Source organism: Neltuma alba, unplaced genomic scaffold (genome assembly GCF_004799145.2).
Source record: "Neltuma alba isolate B1F8T4 unplaced genomic scaffold, ASM479914v2 tig00012228_pilon, whole genome shotgun sequence".
In the NCBI taxonomy this organism is placed as follows: Eukaryota; Viridiplantae; Streptophyta; class Magnoliopsida; order Fabales; family Fabaceae; genus Neltuma; species Neltuma alba.
Genome location: NW_021636758.1, coordinates 93,449 through 121,191, shown reverse-complemented (window position 1 = coordinate 121,191; position 27,743 = coordinate 93,449). Strand labels below are relative to the sequence as shown.

Genomic DNA, 27,743 nt, shown 5'->3' with positions numbered 1-27,743 from the left:
TCAAATCAAATCATATTATACTATATAATAATAATAATATTATTAAAAACTTGAGAACGAATAAACATGATGATGAGCTATTTTAAGAACGGTTCACCTAAACTGAGGGAAAAGACGACAGTGGGGGCTTTAAAAGATCAGATCAAAGTTTAAAAGCATACCAACAACAGCTTCTTTCGTTGTTTTTTTTTTTTGTCTGTACGGCAAAACCAACGAGACTGTAATAAACTACTCCATAGAATATGTGAGTCAATTTCTGTTTTAAGCTCAAGTAAGTTTTGTGATGGGAATATGAAAATTGGTATATAGGAAACGGTGGGCTCTCAGAGATCGACGCAGTGGAAAAGCAAATATCAGGTAATCTCTCCATAATCATCATTTGGCTTTGGCTTCCCAAAAGGCAATCCTCCTTTTTCAATTATTACTTTCCTTTTCTTTTTTTTTTGTTGAACTTAGCTATTCAGTATCAGTAGTGGTAATTAATCCTCTCATATTGTAGATTTTCTGAAAAAACTTTAGTGTTGGGCACGAGATCTTTTGACACACATCGTTAAGGATGGAAACCCCTAATCAAATGTTTAAAGAACCCTATTAAACACAACAGAGAAAATCCCGAATTTTTTTTCAACCCTTCAGTGGCCCAATTCTCATTATAAGTATATGAACCCAGCTTTTTCTCTCAATAATTGGACACAACACATCGTAATAAGCTCGTCTTGGAATGAGGAAAACCAGTTTAATTAGTCAAGTGATCAATACTACGACGACGACGACGATAATGAGATTAAAATCATAACTTGTTGAATATAATTACCATACATATTAAATTTCTCTCGGAATTTTCGGGAGATTCGTTTTACATACACAAAACCGATATAATCCAGTGGGGTAGGAACAAAAGCTTTTAAAAGTCGCTGAAACCTGTTTAAAATCTTCTCTTTTGCTTCATTTTCGGGGCAACTAGAAATAACAATGAAGCTTAGAAGACTTTAGGCGATAAACGATAACATAATCTAAGGTCTGATCGGATATATATTTGGGTATGTAGGGGGCACACTTTGTTTTGTGATTGGACACACAGTAAAATATAAACATATGGATGGATGCCTTGTGATTCTTCACTACCTTTTTGTTTGACTTTTGTGAGAATGCAAACAAGGGGATTAGAAAAAGAATGGCTTTCAGGGTCCCCTCCACCAGCATAAATACTGCTTTTAAATATACATTACTTTAATTTGGGAATCATATGTATATATATACAAGACAGGTGCATGATAATGTCAAACTGGTTAGCTAAGCAAACTCCTCATTATTGAGCCATTGATGCAATGACGTTTTGCTCTGAGAGGATAAGGGGTCAACGAACGAGGGAAACTATGAGGGAGGCTGAAAGTTACGTGTTTGCAAGGGAAAAGAGAAAATTAATTACAGGTAAATGAGACCCAACTTAATTAATAGTCAAGTAATATGCGTATAAAATAATCTGAGAGATATGGTGAAATTGATCATGTGTTCTGTTTGAAAATTGTGTTAGGCTTACAATATTGCTTGCTTGTCTCTTGTCTTCTATTTCTTCTTCTCTACTGTTGCCCCCTTTCGAGTTTGGATCTTTTTAATAGGGTTTAGGAATGGCAGCATGGTTAATCCTCATTCTCATGTTTTCGGACTCAAAAAATATTATTGTTACTGATTTCTTAAGTTCAAAAAATTGCTTACTTTGTCGTATCCATTATTTTTATTATTATTTTTTAAAGTGAAGACATGAGAAGTTAAAAAGAATGCAAATAAACTACTCATTCTGGTTCTAAATATAAGAGTTAGTTAAAAAATGTATTATGATCTTAAATATCAAGTCTTAGTTTTTTTTTTTTTTTTGCAAATTTATAATTATTTTCCTAGACAATCCTAATTGAAGGGGCTGTTTTCGTCAATAAGAAAAATTTCCAATGCCAATAATATTTCAAGAATGCATTTTAAAAAAATCAATACATATTTATTATAAATAACTGATTTAATTAATTTTTTATTTCTATAAATGACTCAGTTAACTCTTATATTGAGAATTCCCCAGATATTATCATATTCCTCCAATCCTTAATATAAGAGTTAGTTTAACTTTCAATTTAGTCTTAAATATAAGACTTCACTCCACTTCATCTTTCATATGTATCCATTCATTTTCAAAATAGTCATTGTAGTAATGCATATGTTAATAATTTTATTAAATGGTAGTTTTAGCTAATATACTCCTCTGGTCCTATTTATACGGCAGAGAGAGAAGACATTTTTTGATCCTATTATGAGGCATTGAGAGAAATTTTTGTATAGATATACAATTTTTACCCTTCATTTATTATTGTGTTGACTTTGTTAACATGAGATATAATATATATTAAACAGATAAAATTGGAAAGTTGAATTTTAAATGAGAATTAATGAAGTTTAAGATTTTCCTTAATCTGTGTAAAACATGTTGGAAGTGATTTATAAATAGGATTAGAAGAGTACATGATTAACAAGAATATTTTAAAAAAGATCACTTATTTATTACAAATAATTAATTTAATTAATTTTTTAAATCTATTTAAATGAGTTAATTAACTCTTATTTTAAGCAATGGATAATATTAACCGGTAAAGGAGGAGAGGGGAGACAGCGGAACTGAATTTTTTTTTTTTTTTTGGACCATGGAGGAACTGAATTGTGGGAATTATAATATTAGGTTGTTTGACCTGAAATCTTATAGGTCTGGGGTGTGAGCAGCAGTAGCGACCCCTGATTTAACAGTGATCATCGGTTGCTCCATGTGACTGACCTTGACACTTCGCAGACAACCTTAGCCCTGTTAGCCTCAAACGGCAAATTATTTTAGTTTTGAAAACAATCAAATAACGACACAAGAAATCTAGAATTTGTCAATACATCATATGAACCTATCCACATGCTCGCCATGAAATCAAGTGAGACGACTTTGCCAGATATTTCTCTCAGCTTGACTTATTTTTGCCAGGCATGTTCTTCTCATAACTTGAACTGGACCGTACGTGGATATTGGAATTTCTTGCCCAGATTGTGGATTCTTCATTTGACTTTCCTTCTACAACAGGGAATCTAGATTTCAAGGTTAAGAACCTCGTTGGAATTTTCATGATTAAATTAAAAGTGTCTTCACGAGAGAACTTGGACAAGTTGGAGAGTCCAATTTGGTTGGCCACAGCGATACGTGTTCTGCTTCTAGTCTGGCTGGCTAACTGTTAAACCTGAGCTGGAACCAAACAACCATCCTTTCTGCTTCATGAGAATCACCTTTTTGCCTAGTGAATCATATCCAGTTTTCATATCAACGATATGCAGTTTTCCCACTCAAAGCAAAGGTACACGCACAACTCAGCGTTATGCAATAGCGTCTTTGAAAGTTTTACGCAAACTGATGCTTTACCTCTTTCCACTTTTAAATGCTGACTTTGAACAAGGCCCATTATATTCACGATTATGGTTTTTCACCTTTTTTTCAAAATTATAGCGATAAATATTAACTGCATGAGATTATGAGCAAGATCAATACTACGACCTTTTACTTATAAGAAAGCTTTCATATCTTTAGATTACAAGATTATTGGCTATCACAGTTCTCTCCATTGCGGCATTACCATTTCAAATTGGGCACAGGGTTTTATGCCAACATATAATAATATGATCAAGTGTCTAATTATGATCTATGATTTACAAATTTGAATACATGAATGGCATTATACAATATGTTCAGTATGACATTTTAAAATTTTTTTAGTCCAAATGCGTAAATGCGCACGCATATTCAAGAAATTAATAAATGAGAAATAAATAATGAATTATACAAATTATTCTAATGACAACGTAAAGACATTAACGAGAGTAGTAAAAATATTAGATTTTCTTTATGATCTTGAGTTATTTTATACCATCAAAATTTATTACTTGTATCTTATTTGAAGTATATATACATATTTTATACATATAGTTTTACTTTTTCAGAGCATTTGGTACCATATGAATTATAACAAACATGGAAATATAAATTTTCCTGTGCCAACATCAAAGTGGACTGGGAAAAGAAAGGGGGGAGGGGTTGTAGCCAATAGATACTTTTCTAATCCTATTTACAAGGCATAAAGAGAATAAATTTTTGGTTTTATTTGTAAGACAGAGAAAAAATTTTTTTATATAAATATACAATTTTACCCTTCATTTATTATTGTGTTTACCGTATTGATTTTGTTCTCCAACAGTATAATACACATTAAATTAGGGTAAAATTAAAAAGTTGCTGAATTTTAAAAGAGGGTTAATGAGGTTCAAAAATTTTCAGTTTATGTAAAATATGTTTAAATCAACTTACAAATAGAACAAAGGAATATTCATGAGGAACAAAAAAGAGTGGACGAGGAGGCATGAGAAGAGTTAAAAGATACCAAACATAAATAAAGGGTTTATATCATATCAGACACCACTTTATATCAAAGACAAAAAGCAAAGCATCCCCAGAAATTGAGATCAGGTACAATAATCAACATGAAGATAGCTACACAGAAGGGAGCGCAGGTAAGGTGGTGGTGTCAGGTGTGCGCCCACAATGCGTTAAAAACTAAAACGAAGACAACTTCGGTATTTCCCATTTTATGAATATTTTTAAACAGCTAAGCTTTTGGACGCAATCTCATACACATTCTCTGACAGTCCATTGGCTGACATAATTAGCTCCAGCTGGGCCTGCAACATAAAACACCACCCCCAACTTGTAACAGAGATGATAACTAGACAGTAGAAATTCCATAATTAAATCCCCTCGCTTCTGCGTAGGAAGGGGAGGTTGGCTCATTCTCAATTTTTAAGAAAAGGTAAAGCATGGCAATCTGCCAAAAGTTGCACCAATAGCATACCTTGGCAAGTTTTTGTCTGTTTTCATCATAACGCTTCCATCTAGAGAAGGCCGACACCATTCGTGAGGCAACCTACATTCAAAGACAAAAACAAAAGAAATAAACAGATTAAATAAAACCGGTGAGCTGAAAATTCAAAGAGATGAGAATCCATAATTCACAGATGGCTTTTGAATACGGACTTGAGGATTGATCTTGTCAAGTTGCAGCACAATTTCTCCCAAAAACTTGTAGCCTGATCCATCCTTTGCATGGAAGTTCACAGGAGATCCGCAGAAACCTCCAATAAGTGAGTACACTTTGTTTGGATTGCGCAGGTCAAATGCTGGGTGGTTTAACAGTTGCTTCACATTCTCAACATTTCCAGGAATGTCAGACATTGCTTGAAGCGCAAACCATTTATTCACCACCTGGATGGAAAAAACGGAAAAATGATTCATTACTATCATTAGAAACTTTCGCCTTGTAGAAAGTAGGAGGAAAGAAGAAGCAGGGTTCTACTAGATTATGTTAGCAGTTCTTTAAGTTTGATTTTCATCATAAACGTAGAAATTATAATTTATAGAAATGGTATCGAACATACAAAAGCGGAAAGATAAGATCTCATTCCCAGAAAAAACAAACTGCAGAAGTGAAGACTTACCAAGAAGTCATGCTGCCACTTGCCATAGAAGTCAGCAAGAACATCATCCCGAGTTTTACCAGGGTTCTGGGCTATAGCTGCCAAAGCTGCAAATTGCTCAGTCATATTTGTGGCAGTATTGTACTCATGCAGCACCATGTTGGTGATCTCAGGATCCTCCAGGCAGGCAAGATATGCTATAGGAAACATTAAAAAATTAGCGAACTGCCACCCACCAAGCATATGAATGTATGCTAATGTAAAAACAACTTTATACCAAGAGCAATATTCTTCAAAGCACGTCTGGCCATGTTAGGATGATTGAAAACATACTCTTCGGAGCTCCTGTTATCTTTTAGCTGCAAAAAGGGTGTACATGAGAAGACAATTGACGAAGAATAAAAGATATTTCATTTACTATTAGTAGGCGACTTCACAGAAGAGGGCATACTGTGCTGAGGAACTCTTCCCTCAATTCACTTGCAAGCTGTTTCCTGATAAAAGTTCGAACAGCATGAACAGCATCAGGATCTGCAATTTCCATCATGTCCATTACTTCTCCCTCACCAGGCAAAGTTAATGCCTTTGCAACAAATTCCTATATAAACAAAAGATTAATATTATAATGTTATCAGCATTTATATCATTTGCTATGAACAATGACATCAAAGAAAATCAACAATCTCAAGGTCAACTTATTTGAAACATACTTTTTCCAGGCTCGAGTCAGATAAAATGCTCTTGAAACCGTCCACAAATTTTTGATTCAAAGCTAATGGTTTGTTATGTTGGAAATCATCCACCAAACTGAGCATCAGCTTACGAGCCAGAATTTGCCCAGCCTCCCAACTAGGTCATTAAAGAAAAAGCCAGTAAATACTTTACATTAAGTCTCAGGCCAAAAGAAAAATGCAACTGCGAAGAAGACAAACCGGTTAAATTCATCTGAATCATTAGCCAGTAGGAAAAACAGGTCAACGTCAGTGAGATCTGATTCAAGACGGACTGGAGCACTATATCCCCGTAGTAGAGATGGGACAGGCCTCTCAAATACATCTGAGAACACAAATTCATCTTCTTTCTGTGTAGTATGAGAATTACATTATGAGTTAGGTATGAAGAGGAAAAGCACCACCATATTATAAACCAAAATAACTCATTATTCAGAATACTCAGAAATATAGTTGATTGGGTTTTCATTCAAATCACATCATGCTTTTTAAGTAAGATTGGAGAAGGAAACATGACAACATGGTTTCAAAAACTATAACTTTCTTTCCTCCCTTCACGTATTGGCATCCGAGCAATTTAGCTTGCATGTGTAATGAAGTAAATCTTACTAGAAGATATCAGCTAAAAACATCATTGCAAGCCATAAAATATCAGTTAAAACTTCTAAACAACCTTGGTGAGCCGAAGAACTGTGGTGTAGACAGGTTGACCATCTCTTGAAACAGACTGCAAAGTTCCATCGTGATATATAGTTGAAAGAGAAATGTCCTTTCCCGTTGAATCAAGCAAACCTACTGCCAAAGGAATGAACATGGGTTCCTTAACTGGTTGCCCAGGAGTTGGTGGAATCTCTTGACTGCAAAAAGGCCCCAACCAATCAAATTATTAGAGACCAACAGCCAAAAACTAAAATAAAAAGTCAATTCCGCACAGTTGCCTAAACCACCCAATCAGTAAGTAGAAATGTAAACATTCAACTAATTTACCTAATTTTCAAAGAGAAAGTATGCGCTTCAGGATTATAAGAGGAATTCACTTTGATAATAGGGGTTCCAGCTTGTGAGTACCTGTGTTTTGTTTAAGAGTTAGCAAGAAATGAAGATAAAAGTGCTACAAGACTCAAATTTAGGATACAGACCAGAGTAAGAAGTTTGCAAAATCTGCATCATTTGCATCCCGCATTGCAGCAAAAAATCTTCACACGTTACAGCTTGCCCATCATGTCTCTTAAAATATAAGTCCATGCCCTAAAATCCAGAAGACTTGCATTAATCGTGGCTTAAGAAAACAGTTTTGCATGTCAAGCAACAGACTCCTAACATATGAGACCTATTTTCAGGCATCAGATGAATGCGTTCTTACTTTACGAAATCCCTGACTTCCCAACAAGGTTTTGTACATTCTGACAACTTCAGCCCCCTGATACAGGAAATATTCAGAAAAAATAGCAGGCACAGACAAAGAAGGATTGAGAAAATGAAGTAGTGAATGTCAAACCTTCTCATAGACCTGCAGAAATATAAATATAACAAAAACAATTAGATTTCTTCACAAGAAAAGGTTCATGTCAAATCGAAGATCAGAACTAGCAAGAGAGAAATGTTGAACTCACCGTCACTGTGCATCAACACCATGATAGCTCCACATCAGCATTAAATCCAGAAGCATATCCGAAAGAGACAGACATTAGTGGTAGAAATCATAATAAAAAGTCAACTAACATGAACAATCATCAATCAATATATCCACATCCATATAGAATATAAAATCTTTAACATGTCACTGTTCACAAGTCATGGATTGTGCAATTCATTCTTTATGCTCCGTGCAGTGCACAGGGCACACTTCTAGTTTAATTTATAACCTGTAAACCAAAATTATTAAAACACAAGCTTGCCTGTGTAGAAGTTGTCCATCTGTCAAAGATGAAAAGAGAAGCGTAAATACAAATTTGAAAATCACATCTTAAAAAGAGTTTTGAGAGAGAACAAGGTAAGGGAAGGACTTAAGAGTTTTTACCTTGATGTAAGAGTGTGGTCGCACCGGATGAGCCATGGGTCCAGCATCCTGCAAAATCAGATACAGACATTAGAGCTTACCCAGACATCACATAAATTCTGCATAACAAGAATTGTCAAAGAAAGACAGAAACAATGTTGGCATGATCAATTACGATGGCAGTTAGCAGAAGCCATCACCTCAGAAGTTGCAGAATTTGTAACCTAAAAAAAAAACTAAAGTAACCTGTGGAAATTGATAATTTCGAAGTCTTGAAACATCAACGATCCGTTTAACAGTGCGGCTTCCCATGTCAGACGAAAATTCCTACAGACAATCAGTGCAATTCATTACAAGGAATTTGAAAAATTCACAAGAGAAAAACATTGCTGATTTCTCAAATGAAGCATGTCAAGCAAGTACAGAGGTAGTGCCTGGTCACGAAAAACAGTGAGACCTTCCTTCAGGCTAAGCTGGAACCAGTCACGACAAGTCACTCTGGTATTGTTAAATTCAATGCTCAGTTCAAGTTTGCGTGGGAAATATAACAAAGATCTGATGTAATGAATGAAAGACTACCAACTACCTGTTGCCAGTCCAGTTGTGGAAATACTGCATAATAGAGGGGAAAAAACTCAGGTCACGGTGTTGAAATCATCTTCATGAATTTCTTTTCTTTTTTGAATAAAACATCTTCAAGGAAGTCATGCTCTAGAGCTCCCAAGCTATAAAAATTACAAACCTCATGGCCAATAACTCCCAATATTGCAGAATAATCTGCATCAGTAGCAGTTTCTGGAGATGCTAAAACAAGCTTGGAGTTGAAGATCTGCAAATAAATCAGCAATTACAATCTTCAAAGAGTAAGACAACAAAATAACCAAGACAAGCTGACAAGATAGAGACATACATTCAAACTTTTGTTTTCCATGGCTCCCCTGACCAATCAAAAAGCAAGAAGAATAGATTATGTTTTAATGGTAGCTCATATTACATAAAGCATTATATACAAATAATCTGATAATGTGTTAAAAAATGACAAGCTCACATGTTAAAATCAGGAACAGCAACAATATTGAAGAGATCCAGGTCATATTCAAGACCAAAAACCTATTCCCAAAGCATATAAAAAAAATCCTGAGAGTCCATATTTAATATGCAATCAAAATGAATAATCATGTTCAAATTGATTTCAGATTAAGAAAAGAAACTGACATCTTCATCCCACTTCATAGCAGCCTTTAGAGAATACATTGCATGTGCCGTCTTGGGTACATCCTCAGCAGGGGTCCAGATCCTGAGAGATACCTTGCGTCCAGAGCGTGTGATAAATGTGTCGTCTCTGCTCTGTAACTGCCCAGCAACCAAAGCAAACAAATAGGAAGGCTTCTTGAAGGGATCCTCCCAAACAGCATAATGCTTTCCATTCTGCAAAATGCACAAATAGGTGAATTTTAGTAACTTCATAGCTTGTTTGTCTCATTACAAAGCATATTTGGAGATGCTTACCTCCAAGTCACCTTGCTCAATCAGATTTCCATTAGACAACAACACCGGGTACAATGATTTATCTGCCTCAATGTGACATGTATATTTTGCCATTATATCAGGTCGATCCTATCAACAGATGAAAATCCACAAGTGAAATCAGAAAACCTGATGTTGTGATGTTAGAAACAATATGGATCAGCCAAGCATATTAAGGTATTAACTACTCTGAAACGCCAACCTGATAAAATGTAATTTTACGAAATCCTTCCGCCTCACATTGAGTGCAGAAATTTCCAGATGACTTGTAGAGTCCCTACAGTTAATCAAATTCACAGTAAGCACGTCCCTTCCCCTCACTTAATGTCCAGGGGAGGAGGGTGTGAAGGAAGAAGTGATAAGTAAAATGAAGCAACAAACTCTGCAGCAAAAGAGATTTCCATATACCTCTAATGATGTGTTCTTCTGTGGGTAGATCTCATTTATGATTTCTAGAACGAATTTACCACTAGGAGGTGAATGGATGGTTAGACGCCGTGCACCCAAATGGTAATCATCCTCCTAAAAGATGAACAGGAAAAGAAACTAAGAAATATTGAAAATGATGCCAAATAATACTCCGAGCCCCCATCATTGCCACCCATATGACACAAGTGTTCTCCAAAGCAAAGACCCCCAGAGTTATAAGTAAGAAGTACAGATATCATGTTGCAAATATATCTCATAGGAATTCCATGATGCAAACTGAACCTTCTGGCCTAATAAATTGGCCAGGAGGAAAAGCAGTGACATTGACAGACATTACATTCAGAAGATCTTCACAATCACAAGAAGCGGCTAGAATTTATATATACTTCAGTGCTTTGCCATTCAGCTGAATTGAAATCAATTTTAAGTCCTGCCCATCCAAAACAAGTGGGGGAGAAGAACCTGTTCCATAAAATAGATCAATTCAAAATATAAAAGGAATTATTGCAAATAAGTACTCCAAAATTACTCAGATAATAATAATGTATATGCTTCTGGGGAACATGATCAACAACCACTATGCTCTACCTTCAATGCGAGGAAACACAGTAATTTTTGAGCTAACCATTGTGCTTTCCTCACCCAAGGAAAATCTCAGATCCACCTGTATTGATTCCATGCATACACATGAACACAAGGAAAGTTAGAACGTTTAAGAATTGCAGCACCTCAAATGTAACATGACTATAAAACTCCTCCAGACTCACCGTGTCAAAGTAGTAATCAGGCATCTTATAATCCTTCAAGAATATTTCTCTAGGTGTCTCCATATTAGGTTCTTCAACTTGCTTTGGCAAGTCCTCCGTGGCAACTGAACAAACTAGCTTGCGATTCACTTGCTTAACTCTCTAAAACAAGATAAAAGAATGCCGATAATTATAGAAACAAAACAAAATGAAACTCCACATAAATTATACCAATACGAAAGCTTCCAAAATGATACACACTAGACAGACAGGTCACGCATCGCCATAGAATCTGATTCTGAACGGGTAGAAATGCAGAAAGGGAAGTAGAATATTTTTAAACATAAGCAGATAATCAGGAAAAATAAAGTTTCCATACAGAAATTTATTAGCTTACTGAAGAAAATGAAGGGTGAAATGGGCAACACCTCTGTCGGAAAAAGACCTACAATACAAGTTAGGGGCAGTTCAAATGCCAGATCATTTTATAATATCTGACAATTTCTAATCACAATATATATATTAATTTATGACAGCATAAAAACCAGAGGGCAAATTTCTAACCTGTGAAGAAAGGAAACGCCTCAATACGATGCTATTCTTTGCTGTATTCTCAAAATAGTTAACACGGCTGGTTACCTGAAGTTGCAAAAACACAGACGATCATCATGTTGAATATGTAATAGGGAAGGAAACAGGAGCCGTAACATCCAATCTTTCCTTTTGGTTTAGAATTTTCATATAAAAAACAAAGAAAAAATACAATTAGAATGCAGAGAAGGTACTGGATTAACTAAAAAACTCATCAAGATGGATGAAAATACGAACTGCCGCCTAGCTTCAAAACAACTGAATCATTAACTTCCGGAAGCTGAGAGCCATTTCAAATAGCTCAGGGAACCAGACGTTGAATGCCCAATATCTCGCTCCAAAAATTAGGAGAATGCGTACGACGAGTGGAGACAGACATACCCATTACTTCTGGCCTATATTCAATTATTGCTACCCGAAAGACAGTCCCAGAAGATTTATGACGGTAACACAGATGATATGTGAACTAGCATAGCGAAGGTTTCCAGACAGCACGCAACATAGACAGTGTTACAGTCCACTCAACGTCGCAAAAACACAAAAATAAATAAATAAATAAATAACTTATATAAGGGTAATCACAGGAGCAGTGGAGATCAAGCCCAGTAAACTCTTTCTTGAAAAAGCCAGAGTCTTCGACGGCAGAACCAACCGCGCCATTGAGGTCAAAATCCCAGCCCCAAACAAGGGTTAAGATTTTCCACGAAGAACGGACTACAGGTTTTAAAAAGTAAAGCTTTCCAACTGAAGATCAGCGACGCCCTCAAGGAAAACAGAGGAACGAAAACAGCCAGTTCTCATTCTTATGGAAGACAGAAGATAGGGATAGGCAATATGTGGAATTACGGATAATGGGAAATATGGGCACAAAATTTTACAAGTAAAAATAAAAACGGAGATTTTGAATTGACATGATATAGAAAGGGGGTGCTACCCAAACGTTTTGATATAAGCGGTGTTTGAGCTTTACCTTTCTCAGGATCAAACGCAGAGAACACACAGACCCGACCGAGAGAAGCAAGATCACAGCAGCGCCGGAAGATATTTTTATTTATAGCCTTGTGCAGCATGAAAACGCAATATATGATAAATTTATAAATTATAAACGCCATGCGGGGCTTTCTTCATTTTCATCAAGCAACACTTAACAGTGTAGTATTTTCTTTCTTTTTTTTTAATTTTTTGTGATTTTATTTATCTAAATTAATCAGCACATGCTTCCGAGTATTTGAATTAATTTTTAAAGTGATTTTCCACTAACAAAATAAATATGTGAGAAAGATTTTGCCTTGAATTGAGTGAAAATATTTTTTTAAATGCCACGTAAATTAATACTGGTATTGGGAATTGATTTTAATTTTATACAATATTGGTTTTTAGAGTATTATATTTCATTTAATTGATTTTGATTATTTATATTTTCATAAATATTCATTTTATCATCTAGTTAATTTAATTTTGTTGTTTGTATTAACTATAAAGCCTGAGGAATAGCTCTTCCAACATAATTTATTTTTATTATATTTAACTTTTGAGTTATCAACTTCAATCTTACTTGAAAGTATCAATTTTCTTTTCACTTGGTTGGACGGCTTAGAGAACGAATTTAGATATTGAAATTGGGCAGAGCGTATTCAAGGACGCACTTGGGAGTTCAAAATGGAATAAAATAAAAAATGAAACTGTCATCATTGAAATAGAACTTGCTTCTGGAATTCTGTAAGAGAAGTGAAAGTTCTCAATTAGCTATTATCTAATAGAGCCGTGTAATGTAATGATGCCACCTTAGAGAATTGGGAAGGTAGCTTAGCATAGTGGGGAAAAAATGTGAAGAGAACTTGATGTAATAAGTCGTATCTTACTCATCTAATTCTGAACATAAGACCTATTTTGTAGATTGGTCTTATATTTAGGACCAGAAGAATATATTCTTAATTTGTGTTCAATAATATTCATATTTGATATAGGTAATCACACATTTATATATATATATATATATAAGTCATATCATTTCATTTTATTATTAAAAAGAAAGGGTAAAATTCGAAGATACGGTAAATCTCATATGATGTGCGAATTTGGGTGCTTGTATTTCTCTGGTCAGTTTATATGGATCAAAACAGAAAAGTCCAAAGTTAAATATTGGGCTCACCCACCAACCCAGATTTTAGACTGATGCTTCCATTTTTAGCTTCCGATCGGCCCACCATTTGGGCTTCACATGAAATACCCATTTCGTTTTGGGGGTTAAAAAAAAAAAAGGTCCTCATTGTTCCATGGAATATTTTATTTACATTTAATTTTTGAATTTTTGAAATTGCAATAACATACAAACATATGATATAATAATATATTTATACGACTCTAATAAAAATACAAGTTAAAACACGCGCGCGCGCGCGCACAAATTCTACACCGACGGATCCCCTAAAAGAAGGGCACCCCACAAACCATTTTCCCACGCAAAACAAAGCAAAAGCAGAGGGATTGAGCGGGACAGCAGACCTGAAACAGCTCCCAGTGTAGCCAACTGCAAGGACATGGCAATAATATAAAGCCTAAGGACAAGAAATAATATATGTGGATTATCTGTATTGTTCAAGTGTATTTTCTTATTATATTCAACTGGCACAAAACATCTCAATGTATTAGGTTGAAATCTAAATATTATTAACCTTATTTAAGCATCACAGGTGACATTTGTCACCGAGAGTGACTTGTCATTGATAACAGTAAATAGCAGCCTTCTATGAGTAATCTATATGGTTTATAACCAACCCATCAAAGTCACACATACTAAATATAAAGTTTAGATCAAAATATTCCATCCAAACATCATAAATGATATACCTAGCTTGTTTTAAGATTCATAAAGCATATGCCTTAGCTGGTAAACAACGGGGTCAACTGTCTCAATTAAGCTACGGTGGTCGGTAAAATTGGAGTTAGGGTTAATTGTCCTGTTTTTGGATCGTGAGTGAACTCAATTTTTTTTTCTAAAATTTTGATAACCAAAAAAAAATCCATAAAGCATAGATGAAATATATTTTTAATTTAAAGCTGATAGTGTTGAGATGCAGTTCAAGCTGAGGAAATATGGTGTAGAATAGGGTGTTCCTTTTCAAGGTAGTGCTGGCGCAGCCCATAGCTCTAGATTAGATTTGTATAATAAAAAATGTGAATGAAGTCCCAAGGCACACTTCATTTTGCTCTAACAGGGTGATTGCTTACTAGTTATAGCGCATTCAAGAAGTCCTTCAACAGTACTCAGAATCTTTTCACTTAAAATAAAATACTGAGAATTATTATAAAGTCTCAATAATAACAAAGTAACTTGGTTAAAGATAATTATTTAATTTCATTGGAACTGCATTGTAATTCTCTTTAAAATATTGGTGGAGAGTCTATAATAACACCATTATTATATGTTGATTTTGCCTCCATTAATATTAATTTTACAGAAATTTGCCGAGCCTTTTTGAAATTGCTTGACAAAAATCAATACTATATTAATTATCATAAATTAATTATGTCTGAAGTTTAATACCGGAAGTATAAAAAGGCAAAATAAAGAAATAAATACTAAGTGCTTCAAATATTATCAAATTAAACTTGTATTTTTTATCAAACTAAATCGAGGGAAAATAACTTATATAATTTCATAAATAAGAGGAATATATTGGTTTTTCAAAAAAAAAAAAAAGAAAGAAAAAGCCCGTCATTAAATTATACACGGAAAGTACGATACTTCTGCAATTTTTATATGCAGGGTACTGACATTTTGATTTTGACCTTTTTCGCTAACAAAACTTTTAATGTTTTTTTCTTTTTAATTATTACCGCGTACAAGAGATAACACTTAATATCGAACTTGTAATTTTATTTGGTATGAATTTCTATCAGATTGAAAGTATTAAGATTAAAATTCTCGTGTCTTTTTTTTAATTGAAATTTGTGTTTTTTGTTTTATAAAAATAAAACTATTTATCATATCAACTAACAACTTATTAACAGGTTAATGGGGTGTTTGGCAACCTCCAACCTATAGTTTCAGAAGTACTTTTTCATTAAAACGAGATAAATTTTTTACATATTTATTTTGTAAACCGTAAAAATATTTTCTGAATCCATCTAAACAGCCCGAACCTATAATTCAAGAGAATGCCAACAAGTGACAGAACCGTCCATATGGTGGGACCAATATATTGACCTATAGCTCACAGTAAGAAGGAAGAGCCATTGAAAAACAAAGGAGGAAGTGAATTATGTTGGGATGTGACATGAATGACGGGACATACTACATAGGATGGTGACCAGCTCATCGGTGGAGGGCCCATTTAGGGGTCTAAAGTGAGTCTTAAAATCAACCTATCTCCACAAAGAGGGTTGCGCGTATTAGAAATGAACTAGCTCTACACATATATTTACGGAATAGGCATTTCTATGATGGTTTATAAAATACGATAAATATTACTTTTAATTTTAATTATAAGAACTAGTTATCTAATTTAAAAATATTAAAAAATATTAAGTTATTTATTTGTAATAAATAGGTAGTGTTTTTCTTAAAATATCCTTACTAATCAAGTGTATTAGCTAGAACTACTATTGTTAAAAAGATTATCTTGGAAAAAAATCTATAAATATGAGAGACAAAATAGATTGAGATCTTATACTTAAGACCAAAATAAAATTCAAACAAAGTCTTATATTAAGGACCAGAGGTAGTATGTGATAAGAATTTTATCTCGATTTACATAAAATATGTTTATAAGTTATTTCAATCATGATAACAAGCAGGACCTTTGGTGTTCTATGCATATGTTTCTCACATAATACCAACAAGCTCTATATTAAAAGTATAATTTTTTAAAAAAATTATGAAGAATACGTGGTAATCAAATAAAAATAATGAGATCCGAGATTAATTAGATTTATTTTAATTTCACTCAAACATCTAGGATTTTAGATTTGACTTGAATTAAGATTTCATTTTAATAAATATAGAGATTTACTTGGATTTTGCTATTAGCATTGGGAGTAAAGCTGTACAGATAAAGTTAGAGTTTTTACACTTGTCATGCTTTTTACTGCTTACATGATCTGGTAAAGGTGAAATGCTCTTTTTTATGTATATTATTATTTTTACTCGTGTTTAAATAAAACTGTCTTTTTATTAAGAAAGGTAAGCTTATATATATTTTGTTAATCGGAAAAACGTGTAAATACTAAATATTGTGGTGAGGGGAGGATGGAACAAATAGGACAGAGGGAGGGGGAGGGAAGTAGGGGGAAGGAAGCATCGGTGTCGTAAATGGAGTCACATGGGGGCATGTGAATCTCTTCGTTTACAATGAACTTCTTTGGACTCTTGTTGATCATCCCCTCTTTTAAAAGTCAACCTAACGGTCTCTTTCTCCCTTCCGTACCCTTCTCCCTTTATTTATTTATTTATTTCGCAGCCACAATTCATAAATATTCAGCAAAATTACCTCGCGTTTTTCACCTCCTCATTCCTGATTTCCGGCACCATCATTTAGGAAACTATGGATTCTGAGGAAACAAATAAACAGATTCAGCTTAGGATACAATGTAACTGTTTTATGTGTTACAATCTGGACAGCTCCTATCGGCATTAATTAAGAGTGGAAAAAGAAAGAGAGAGAGAGAGAAGAAAATATATGATGAGAAGGGATGGCGGCCAGGCAGGGAAAGAAAACTATTCCATGGAATAGAACATGGAAAGGTCAGTGACTGATGAGGGGCGCATGATTCTGGAAAGTACAAAATACCGCGTTTTGCAATGGAGTGGCTCTCTTATGGGTCTTTTAATCAAAGCCGGTGGTGTGACTTTCAATCAAACACCTAGCGGAGACCCCAAAAGGCAACAACTTTTTTTATTTTTTTTTAACACAGTGTGAATCCAAATGCTCAAATCATACTGGATTGATTCCCTGCAAGTTTTAACAGTCTTATAAATGATTGTGGAGCCCTCTCTCATTTCCTCCATGCCCTACTCAGATCCTTTCTCTGGCCCCATTACCTTCTTCCAACGGTGTTCCTTCCTCTTCAGACCATTCTCTCAGTCCTGCAGACACATTATTCATATCGTCACATTGAAAAAATAGCCACCCCTCTGCTCCAAACATCAGAAAAATATTGCCATACACAGAGTGAGAAAAGGGTTGAGATTTATTGCTAAAGAGATTACAGGGAGAGAAGAGTGAGAGTCAGTGCAGGTTTTTTTTTTTTTTTTAAACGTATACTTCAAAAAGAAGCGTGCTTATCATAAAACAGCTAGAGTTTCTCCACTCTGAAGACTTTCCTCTTGCTTCTTCTGAAAAGGTAGGTGATTTTTAATTCATTCTCGATCAATTTAACTTGTTTACTGAAATGGTTACCTACCCAGTGGGCCGAACCATGATTTCTATACTCACTGGAAATCTGAAAACGTCCCACGCTGATGATACTTCCATTTTGGTATCTCAATGCGTCGATAATAATCAATTAGATGCCTGAAAGATCAAATATTAATGTTTTTCTATAAATGAAGTATTTCCTTAACCATGTCTAATTTTCGCAGGTTGCTTGCGTTCTCTCTTCTCCCTAAGTACTGAGAATTTTGAAGTCAGTCGGTTCAATTCTTGAACTTTCTTGACGTTCCGTGATTCGTTCAGGGAAATGGGGTTGACTGGTTGGAGGCAGCACAATGAATACATGAAACAGAGTTTTAGTTTTGTAGCCTAGTAAGTACTCAGATCTCATAGATAATGTAGTTATATCAATATTCATTATTTGATTAAATCTGAAAGTTTATCTATTTTCTTCCCCTGGTGGCGCCAGTGATCTACCATGCCGCTTCCGTATTCAGCGGAAAGTGTTTCTGAATAATTGGTCGATAAATTACTTTAATTTAATGGATGCAAGCGAGTTGAGTTCAAGCCTCTGTTACTTTTCGCATCAACTGTGTTTTCCCAGAAAAACGTGTATGCCCCAAACAGATCTCTGGACACTATCCCCTAACTACTTTTCTGTCTTTTCGTACGAAAAGCTTTCTGCAAAGCAAATATTTATCAGTAAGTCAGTCGCCAAATTTCATTTTTGTATTTTCGCTTGTCTCTTTTGATTTGGGTGAGATCTATTGAAGCGTGTGTTGGTTTTATTGTGGAATATCTTGGATGATGATGCCACTGTTGATATTTTACTCCAAACTTAAGATCATATGCCTGATAACGTAGAATATTCAGTTTTGACGCAATAAATCTGGTGATTGACGAAGACTCTATCCCTACTTCAGGAAATCTGTTCCATATGCATTGTGGGGGCATGGATTTCAGAATCTTCCGTAGTTGAGAAACATACAAGTATGGACATTCAAGAAGGAAGCGGGAACTTTGGGACCCTGCGAGCTATGACTTCAAGGAATATGTCATCATCATCGTCTACATTCTTTTCAGCGAACCAGTCACCTTTCTTCTCTCCAAAATCGCCGTCAGTTCCACCATCAAAATCCACTGGACCCCACCTTACTACTGTTCCAGGGCAAAATCTGTAGGAAATGTCAGATATGCCTTCTCAGATGCTTCTACATCTACGGCCGGCTGTAACAACTCAAGTGATTTGCTGGAGCATGATCGTGTGTCTTCTTCAATTGGCATCTCTAGCAGCACAGTATCTGGTCACAACTATGCCTATGAAGATGGCTATTTTGGACAAAAAGAGAAGCGAATCAAGGGCGGGAGAAACCATAAAACATCCTCAACTCTGGGTTGTTCTATCTCACATTCCTCTTACAGACTCCGTAATTGTGATGTTTTTATTGGATTACACGGCAGAAAGCCCCCATTATTACGATTTGTCAGTTGGTTACGTGCTGAGTTAGAAGTTCAAGGCATAAGTTGCTTTGTAAGTGACAGGGCCCGATGCAGGAACTCTCGCAAGCATAGCATTGTTGAGAGGGCCATGGACGCTGCTTCCTTTGGTATAGTTATAATAACGAGGAAGTGTTTCAAGAACCCTTACACCATCGAAGAGCTGCAATTTTTTCTCTGGTAAGAAGAATCTAATCCCAATATACTTTGATTTGAGTCCAGCAGATTGTCTTGTGAGGGATATAATTGAGAAGAGAGGTGAGCCGTGGGAAAAACATGGAGGAGAGCTCTGGGTTTCATATGGAGGATTGGAACAGGAATGGAGAGATGCTGTTCATGGCCTCTCCCGTGTTGATGAATGGAAATTGGAAGCACATGATGGAAACTGGAGAGACTGCATATTGAGCGCTGTCATATCATTAGGAATGAGGTTAGGTAGGAGAAGTGTTGCAGAACACTTGACAAAATGGAGAGAGAAGGTGGAAAAAGAGGAGTTCCCTTTCACACGGAACGAGAATTTCATTGGAAGAAAGAAAGAACTTTCTCAGCTGGAGTTCATACTCTTTGGTGATGTTACTGGAGATTCAGAGAGAGACTACATTGAACTTAAAGCTAGACCCAAGAGGAAGAATTTCACGTTCGGATGGGGGAAGAGTAATTCTTTAGATGAAAGATACGGAGAAAGGCATATGAAAAATATCAGCAGGAAGGCAAAAGAACCAGTTGTTTGGAAAGAATCAGAAAAAGATATTGAAATGCAAAGTACTGAGTTTTCAATGAAGCACTACAGTTCAAGATTGAAGCGTGGTAGGAGGAAAAGAGGGCGGAAGATATTGTATGGGAAAGGGATTGCTTGTGTATCAGGGGATTCGGGAATTGGTAAAACAGAACTTGTTCTTGAGTTTGCTTACAGATATCACCAGAGATACAAGATGATTTTGTGGATAGGAGGTGAAAGCAGGTACATAAGGCAGAACTATCTCAACCTCAGGTCTATTTTAGAGGTTGATGTGGGAGTTGAGAATAGTTTAGAGAAAAGCAGGATAAAAAGCTTTGAAGAGCAGGAAGAGGCTGCTCTTTCTAAAGTCCGCAAACAGCTTATGAGAAATATTCCATATTTGGTGGTCATTGATAACTTGGAAAGTGAGAAGGATTGGTGGGATCATAGCCTTGTAATGGATCTTCTTCCTCGTTTTGGTGGAGAAACCCATGTAATTATAACAACACGCCTTCCTCGCATCATGACCTTGGAACCTCTGAAACTCTCTTACTTATCCGGGGTTGAAGCAATGTCTTTAATGCTAGGGAGTGGTAAGGACTACCCAGTTGCTGAGATGGATGCTCTGAGAACTATAGAGGAGAAAGTTGGCAGGTTGCCTTTGGCCCTTGCCATTGTCAGTGCAATTTTGTCTGAATTGCCTATAACCCCGAGTAGGCTATTAGAAACTATAAACAGAATGCCATTGAAGGACATATCATGGAGTGGTAAAGAAACAAGCTCGTTGAGGAACAACACTTTCCTTGTGCAACTCTTTGAGGTCTGTTTCTCAATATTTGATCATGCAGATGGCCCTCGCAGCTTAGCAACTAGAATGGTCCTAGCAAGTGGATGGTTTGCACCTAGTGCTATTCCAGTTTCCTTACTGGCACTCGCAGCCCATAAAATGCCAGAAAAGTGTCAGGGGACCTGCTTCTGGAGAAAATTTCTTCAGACCATGACGTGTGGATTGACATCCTCACACGCCAAGAAATCAGAATTGGAAGCATCTTCTCTGTTGTTGAGAATCAACATCGCAAGAAGTAGTACTAAGCAAGGTTGGATCCATTTCAATGGGCTCATCAGAGTTTATGCTCGGAAGAGAGGGATGACTGGAGCTGCACAAGCAATGGTTCAAACTGTTACTAGTGAAGGGTCAATATGTCCAAGTCCTGACCATTTATGGGCAGCATGTTTTCTGGTTTTCGGATTTGGTCATGATCCTGTGGTTGTTGAACTGAAAGTGTCAGAGCTATTATGTATGGTGAAAAAAGTGGTTCTTCCTCTAGCAATCCACACATTCATTACATTCTCTCGATGCAGTGCTGCTCTAGAGCTTCTGCGCTTGTGCACCAATTTGTTGGAAGCAGCAGACCAAGCGTTTGTGACCCCAGTTGACAAGTGGCTGGACAAGTCTCTATGCTGGAGGTCCATACAAACTAATGCTCAGTTGAATCCCTGTCTTTGGCAAGAGCTAGCTTTAAGTAGAGCCACTGTACTTGAGACTAGGGCCAAGTTAATGCTAAGAGGAGCACAATTTGACATAGGTGATGATTTGATCAGGAAGGCTGTTTTTATAAGGACTTCAATTTGTGGTGAAGATCATCCAGATACAATATCTGCTCGTGAGACTTTGAGCAAACTCTCCAGGCTTGTTGCAAATTCCCAGATTCGTGCTTCATCTTGAATTCTGTATCGTGGTAGGAAACTTCAGTTTAGAATCATACAGAAAAGATCTTGAATAAAACTTCTGACATATTTTTTTAGAGGAACTTTCTACAGCATATTTTAATAGTCTGAATGAGATGCCTTCCATATTTTTTGAGAAAAAGATTATTCTTTCACCGTCCATACAAATGCTGTAAATAGTCACTGACATTGATTTGTTAGTTTCCCACTGGCACTGTTGCTCTGTTAGTTCGAAGGTCCAAGGTTTTGTTTTTTAAATTAATGAGAAGCCTTACTTTGATGATAGATGTCACATACTATTTGTCGACAAATTGTATACTTCTGTTTGTTTCATGGCCCAACAAATTAAATAAAAAATAATAACAAAAAGCAAGACGTGGGAAAGTGATTATCCCATCAGAATTTAGAAACGGGAAGTATGGCCTTGACTTTTCCCCTCCCCCCCCCAAAAAAATAACGGATTTATATATTAATATAGTCCAATTTTATTGTTTTATGTTTGCAAAGTGGCTTAAATTTATTTTTTTTTTGTGGGTTATGCGTAAGGAGGTTAAATTTAACCTCTTATTCAGTTGAAAAAATATCAACGTGTCACTTGTGTGTATATTTTAGGAAAATTAGAACTGGCCAATCAGTTTATTTTGTGAGTTTTGATAACATGTATATCTAGGCAACGGGAGACAAGCAAAATCTAGTGATGGGGTTGGATACATGCCCTTCACGGGATAACAATAAAAATCTAAAACAATTCAAAGTCAAAGCACGAAATTGCCCCCACGCAGGATCGAACTACGGACCTTCAGTTTACAAGACTGACGCTCTACCACTGAGCTATAGGGGCTTTGTGACTTGTGGGCGTCGTCGACAAATAAATATTTAATCTGTCTCTCCGGGCTCATAATCGGTGCTCTTTGGCTCACCTGAGGGAGTCTCGCCCGTTCTTTACGGACAACTTTCAGTCTTTGATGCAAGGAATGGCAAAATGTGCTGAGTTGAGTTGTCTCCGAAAAAAACAGTTAGCTTCAATTGCAGTTTTGCAATCTGTATAGGCGTATGAAGCTTTCTTCTGTTTCACACAACACTTCTCATTCTCCATCTAATGTCAAACATCAACTTTCATATTTCTTCCGGAGTAGTCCTTTCCATTTTTCTTTATTTCACATCTTTTTTAACCTTTAATGGTCAATTGTAATCACCTTAACCCACACTTACTTCCTGTTGAAGGAACATCCGAACTAATAATCTCTTGTTCACCTCTTCAGCTGTACACTAATCACTACCAACTTGTCAATGCATTATGGGAATTTGAATACAAGTAGTGGCAATTTCCTTCTCATCGTCTTTTCTTTCTTGCCTTTATACAGATATAAGTCGCCACCAGCATCTTCTATCTTTCTCATGTTAATTTCCCTCCAAACGACTATAAATAGAAGAAGCATCTTAACTTTAAGGATTTTCATTGAATCAAACAAAGGGTAAACAGGGTGTTCACATAATTTCATCCTGGTGAGAGAACAAGCGCTCGGGTCTGAACATCTGCATTTACAAGTAAAGCTAAAAACTAGCTTGAGTCACAACAGCAAATGTCTTGGACATTCAAATCAGAAATTTATTGATGTGCCTAATTATCATCATGGAAAAGAAAGATGATAAGGTCCGCGTTGTATTGCAACGTTAAGACTCAAGGATCAGGTTGCCCTGCAATTCCCTCATCACTAGAGCCATAATCGTCTTCACTCAGCTCTCCATCACTAGACTTTTCGTCCTGGGTAGCACCAACATCTTCCGGCTTGGCATACTTTTCACAATATTCTGTAAATTTCCAGAATAGCTATTGGCATCCGGTGTCTCCAAAAGAAACATGTGGCAAGATGTACAAACAGAGAAACATATGTATGTACATTGTCACCACTGACTCCATTAAACCATGCGAAGAGTAGGTTAAGAGCTCAAGCAAACTAATTAGATACATCAAACTAGAAGCTACAAATTTGAATAACTGGCAAACAAGTGGCCAATGTTCTTGCGCTGCAGCCTGCAGGTATCTGTCATTCATTGTTTCTGGCGCTCACGTTACCCTCCAATTAAGTAATTAATGATAATTTTACTGTACTAAATTATTCAGGAATTTGTTATATCAATTTGCTATTGATGATAAAGTACAATGATATTTTGCGATCCATATAACTGACTTTTTTTTTTTTTTTTGGTGAGTGGATATAACCGATGGACAATAATTGTAGTTCTTATATATTAAATCAAACTGTTGCTTAGTACCTGGCCTCAAAAGATGTGAATTTTTATACAATTACTCCCTCCAGTCCTAAATGTAAGACTCATTTTATAGTATAAATTACACTTGAAAATGAGTCATACATTTAGGACCGAAGGAATATCTAATATCTAGTACTACTGGGTCAACTTCAAGTATTGTTAAATAGTTCACCAAATGTGATTTTTTCCAATTCACAATGTTCTAACCTTCAACCTCATTTAAAAGAAACCAAATCCCTTCCATTCAACCAAACCACCATTACTATAAGAATTGTAAGTTTTATGCCATCTACTTAACCATTAAGAGCATAGCTCAATCTAAACATGACTTGCGTTAATGAAAAACCAAACCCAGAACGAGTTTTGGTGTTCCACACTTCACATAACAAGCAAAACCCTTTAAATCGATTCAACCCACTTATAAAAGACATCCTGCTCTAAAAGCATGTGAAGCAACCCACTGATTGAGAACTCCTCAAGATTTTTCTGATATAGAAATGAAAAACGCACTATTATCACTCAGTCATTACTTGAAAAATGAATGCAATTACGATAAGAAACTTGAGGCTGGCACAGACTCTGAGAAATGAAGTTCTCCATTGATAATTCAAAAGGTGCAATTACAGACTCTGAGAACTAAAGACGATGAAGATGGTTGTTTGTCTGGACAACAACTTTCAGAGGGGAGGCAGGGTTAGTTTAGGCGTTTGACATATAACGCATACGTCAAACAGTCATCAACATTTAAGTTTTTTTCATTAAGGCTTTTCTTTGAAAAATTGATAGCGTTCAGATTTCAAAATGACACAAAAATCACCGCAATTCAGTTAGCCACTGGTTCACAGAAACTCTGTTCATGAGTTCATTTAGATTAACTAAGCATATAGGCAGATTGTTGCTTATATCAGGGAAACCAAAATGTTTACTACCTTTGACTTTTTGATCATATGCAGCACGATCACGCATCATCAATGCAGCAGCTTCACCATTCAACGGATCTGATGGGTTGGGGTACAGAAGAAGTTGGGGAAGAAAAACTTCAAATACATTAACAAGGTCTGGGGAGCAGGAAAAAAAAAAAAAAACATCGGTGAAATCCAGAGGTACTGTCACAAGTTAGCAAACAATAACTAATTAAGTGCAGTGAGTGAGTGTGTGTAGCAGTGTAGCTTACCAAACATGGGACTCCAGGTCTGATTAATAACATCTAAGCAAACTGAGCCAGACCTAAATGTTAGAAAGAAAACAATACTAGTGAGTTACTCCGTTAAGCAATATGTCCGTGCAAGAGAGATTCACAAGAGGCCATGAACAAAGACAGAAGAAAGAGGATAAGAATGAAGCTTTGGTAGGTTGAGCTCACATTTCATCAACATTAGGGTGGTATATTTTATTGACAAAACCAATGGATGGAGATTTATAAGGATAAGCATCGGGCAGCTCTACTCTAATCTTCCACACACCTTCATGATAAGGACCTGCACATCGATCCCAGAAAAACAAAAAATGAAAAAACAAGGAAGGAAAAATCACCATAACCTTTAAATTGACAAGGCCATAGATCCTGGTGAAACCAAACATCACTGGAGGAAATGGGTGAACATAAAACCTGCATCCATCTAAGTACAAGTTCAGCAAGTTAAATGGTGAGACACGTATCTCAGCTGATTCAAGCAGTCAAAATCAATGAACAACAGGAATATCAAAATAGAAAGGGAAAATGATGGGTTCTCATCAAGACCACAGGGTTGTATTCTGGTTCAGAGTTGATGAGCTCTTGTATGCTGATCCAAAGTATAGGTAGATGGAATGCCAGAAGAAGATTGAAAGAGAAAAAAGAAGTTTAAGTAAAATCACATTGAACTGATAGACTCTACACAACTGAAATACAAAAAGAAACAACGTTTGATCAGGAGAAGAAATATTTGAACTCAGAGAACACAAGGGGGAGCTCAACCGATGAAAAGATACCTATAAAAATAATCAGACGGAAATAAACAGAAATGTAAATCAGAGGGATGAAAAAATTTACTGTCTTTAGGCCCGTGAAAATGCACATAAAACTCCTGCATGCCATCATTGATCATCTCCACCTTGTAATCGCTCATCATCCTAATTCAATTCAATCCAACCAAGAAATTCAGAACAGAAACTTCAAATTAATTAAATGGAAGATTAAAAAAAAGAATAACAAGAAGCACAGTTCAGAAAGGTTACAGCTTCATCAAGTCCATCTCTCGACGTTTACTGGGAGAAGACATATTTTCTTTCTTACTTTTCTTGAGTATGGAGTATAGTCCGGGTGAGAGGCTGAGAACAAAAGATGGGAGGAGAAGATAAACGCTTCCTCCACAAACAAGAGGCCACCCCAAAGCGGTTCAGACATCAAAAGAGTGGAATTAGAACTCTCTCAGTTATATATTATAATATTAACCCAAGATAATTTTTTTCTGCACGTGAAGCTACTCGGTCGCACTCAGTAGAATGCGTAAACGGTGAAGTTCGCTGAGAGTTAACGAAAAGATCAAAACTTTCTTCACTTTCGGTGACTGAGGTTCCGTCCTGGAATATTTATGATCATTATTATTATAATTATAGTTTGAAAATAATAAAGAAAGAAATGATAATGTCAGATTTTTCAGACAACTTTCCGTCCATTATCTTCTGGACAAGATACATGATGGGCATCACTCTCCGAATCCCTGACGCCGCTAAGATTTTCCATTTTCTTTTTTTCAAGTTTTAAGACGTGAAGCAAAAATCATTTTCATCATTAATTTTATGTAGAAAGATAAAGACTTCGCGTTACTGAAATGGTTGGGGGGACTATAGAAATCTCTAACATGATTATATAATGATAATGGTACCGTATTAAAGGTTTCATTTTGTCCCCACAAGGTCAATTGCCCTAATAATGTTAAGCGACAATTAGTTTATGGAATGAAGTCAATTAAATGGTTTTCTATTAAAAGGAGCTTTTTAATGTTATACCGAATCTTTTTTCTTTTACAAGTGATTTTGTTCTGTAGTTTCCCCCACCCTCACAAAAAGAAAAAGATCAGTATGCAAACTGTAATTTATAAGTCAAAAAAGCTTCACTCATCAAATCTTCCCTTTAAAATATGCGACATGCTTCTATATCTATGAAAAGACCGATAAAACGGCAACAGTGAAACATAAATTTCATTCTTTTTGAATGGCGGTGCAGTAATATAGAACTTAGAGATTGTAAAATATCTAGAAAATGCTGATTCTATGTAAAAAGTAATTTTTTTATTTTATACAATTAGATACATGTATACAGATGGATACGCTAATGTCAAGCTCAAACTTGGGACGTCATCCAAGCGTGGCAGGTGATTTGCACCAAGATGACTTGGAGTTGACATGTTAAAAAAAAGTGGATGCAACATGATACAAGTGTTATGCTAAAATACAAGTATGGAAATTGACAGTGGCCAAAGCTTAAAGTTGAAGCAAAGAATATGTATTGGTTCTGCACTCCATGTTTTACTCCGCATTTAAAGGCTTGGCTCCATCAGCATAGATAATTACAGAACGCCATTAATCCTGATTCACAATTTTTAT

At 35.9% G+C, this 27,743-nt stretch overlaps 2 protein-coding genes, 1 non-coding gene and 1 pseudogene across 3 annotated transcripts; 1 reads left to right on the top strand and 3 right to left on the bottom strand.

The window, feature by feature from the left end:
* Positions 1–4,431: 4,431 nt before the first annotated feature.
* On the bottom strand, positions 4,432–12,331 carry LOC114725152 (puromycin-sensitive aminopeptidase-like). Its single transcript, XM_028911637.1, is given in 33 exon segments — positions 4,432–4,749; positions 4,920–4,991; positions 5,102–5,329; positions 5,563–5,738; positions 5,819–5,900; positions 5,993–6,139; positions 6,252–6,390; positions 6,474–6,622; positions 6,946–7,129; positions 7,260–7,340; positions 7,412–7,469; positions 7,472–7,520; positions 7,636–7,692; positions 7,771–7,782; positions 7,886–7,890; positions 8,171–8,189; positions 8,293–8,340; positions 8,518–8,598; positions 8,706–8,769; positions 8,858–8,883; positions 9,014–9,100; positions 9,182–9,209; positions 9,320–9,381; positions 9,487–9,699; positions 9,781–9,888; positions 10,001–10,075; positions 10,207–10,322; positions 10,615–10,689; positions 10,816–10,891; positions 10,995–11,135; positions 11,371–11,418; positions 11,538–11,618; positions 12,147–12,331. Coding segments are annotated over 33 exon segments (2,946 nt in total). The 5' UTR covers positions 12,225–12,331; the 3' UTR covers positions 4,432–4,668.
* Positions 12,332–18,241: 5,910 nt separating this feature from the next.
* On the top strand, positions 18,242–22,094 carry LOC114725166 (uncharacterized; annotated as a pseudogene).
* Positions 22,095–22,650: 556 nt separating this feature from the next.
* TRNAT-UGU (transfer RNA threonine (anticodon UGU)) lies at positions 22,651–22,722 on the bottom strand. Its single transcript has one exon. It is a non-coding gene; the product is annotated as a tRNA-Thr (tRNA).
* Positions 22,723–23,321: 599 nt separating this feature from the next.
* On the bottom strand, positions 23,322–26,552 carry LOC114725114 (ubiquitin-conjugating enzyme E2-23 kDa). Its single transcript, XM_028911574.1, has 6 exons — positions 26,373–26,552; positions 26,188–26,267; positions 25,519–25,633; positions 25,330–25,382; positions 25,085–25,213; positions 23,322–23,693 (listed from the first exon to the last, which is right to left on the bottom strand). Exons 1-6 carry the CDS (start codon positions 26,414–26,416, stop codon positions 23,563–23,565), a joined length of 552 nt encoding a protein of 183 aa, XP_028767407.1. The 5' UTR covers positions 26,417–26,552; the 3' UTR covers positions 23,322–23,562.
* Between the last annotated feature and the right edge of the window lie 1,191 nt (positions 26,553–27,743).

What these genes read in the sequence shown, in the direction of transcription:
- LOC114725114 (XM_028911574.1), bottom strand. Translation starts at nt 26,416, where the DNA reads ATGTCTTCTCCCAGTAAACGTCGAGAGATGGACTTGATGAAGCT. An exon ending in CACCCTAATGTTGATGAAAT is followed by an intron (nt 25,383 to 25,518) that starts GTGAGCTCAACC and finishes TCTAACATTTAG; the next exon opens with GTCTGGCTCAGTTTGCTTAG. An exon ending in ATATGATCAAAAAGTCAAAG is followed by an intron (nt 23,694 to 25,084) that starts GTAGTAAACATT and finishes GGAAATTTACAG; the next exon opens with AATATTGTGAAAAGTATGCC.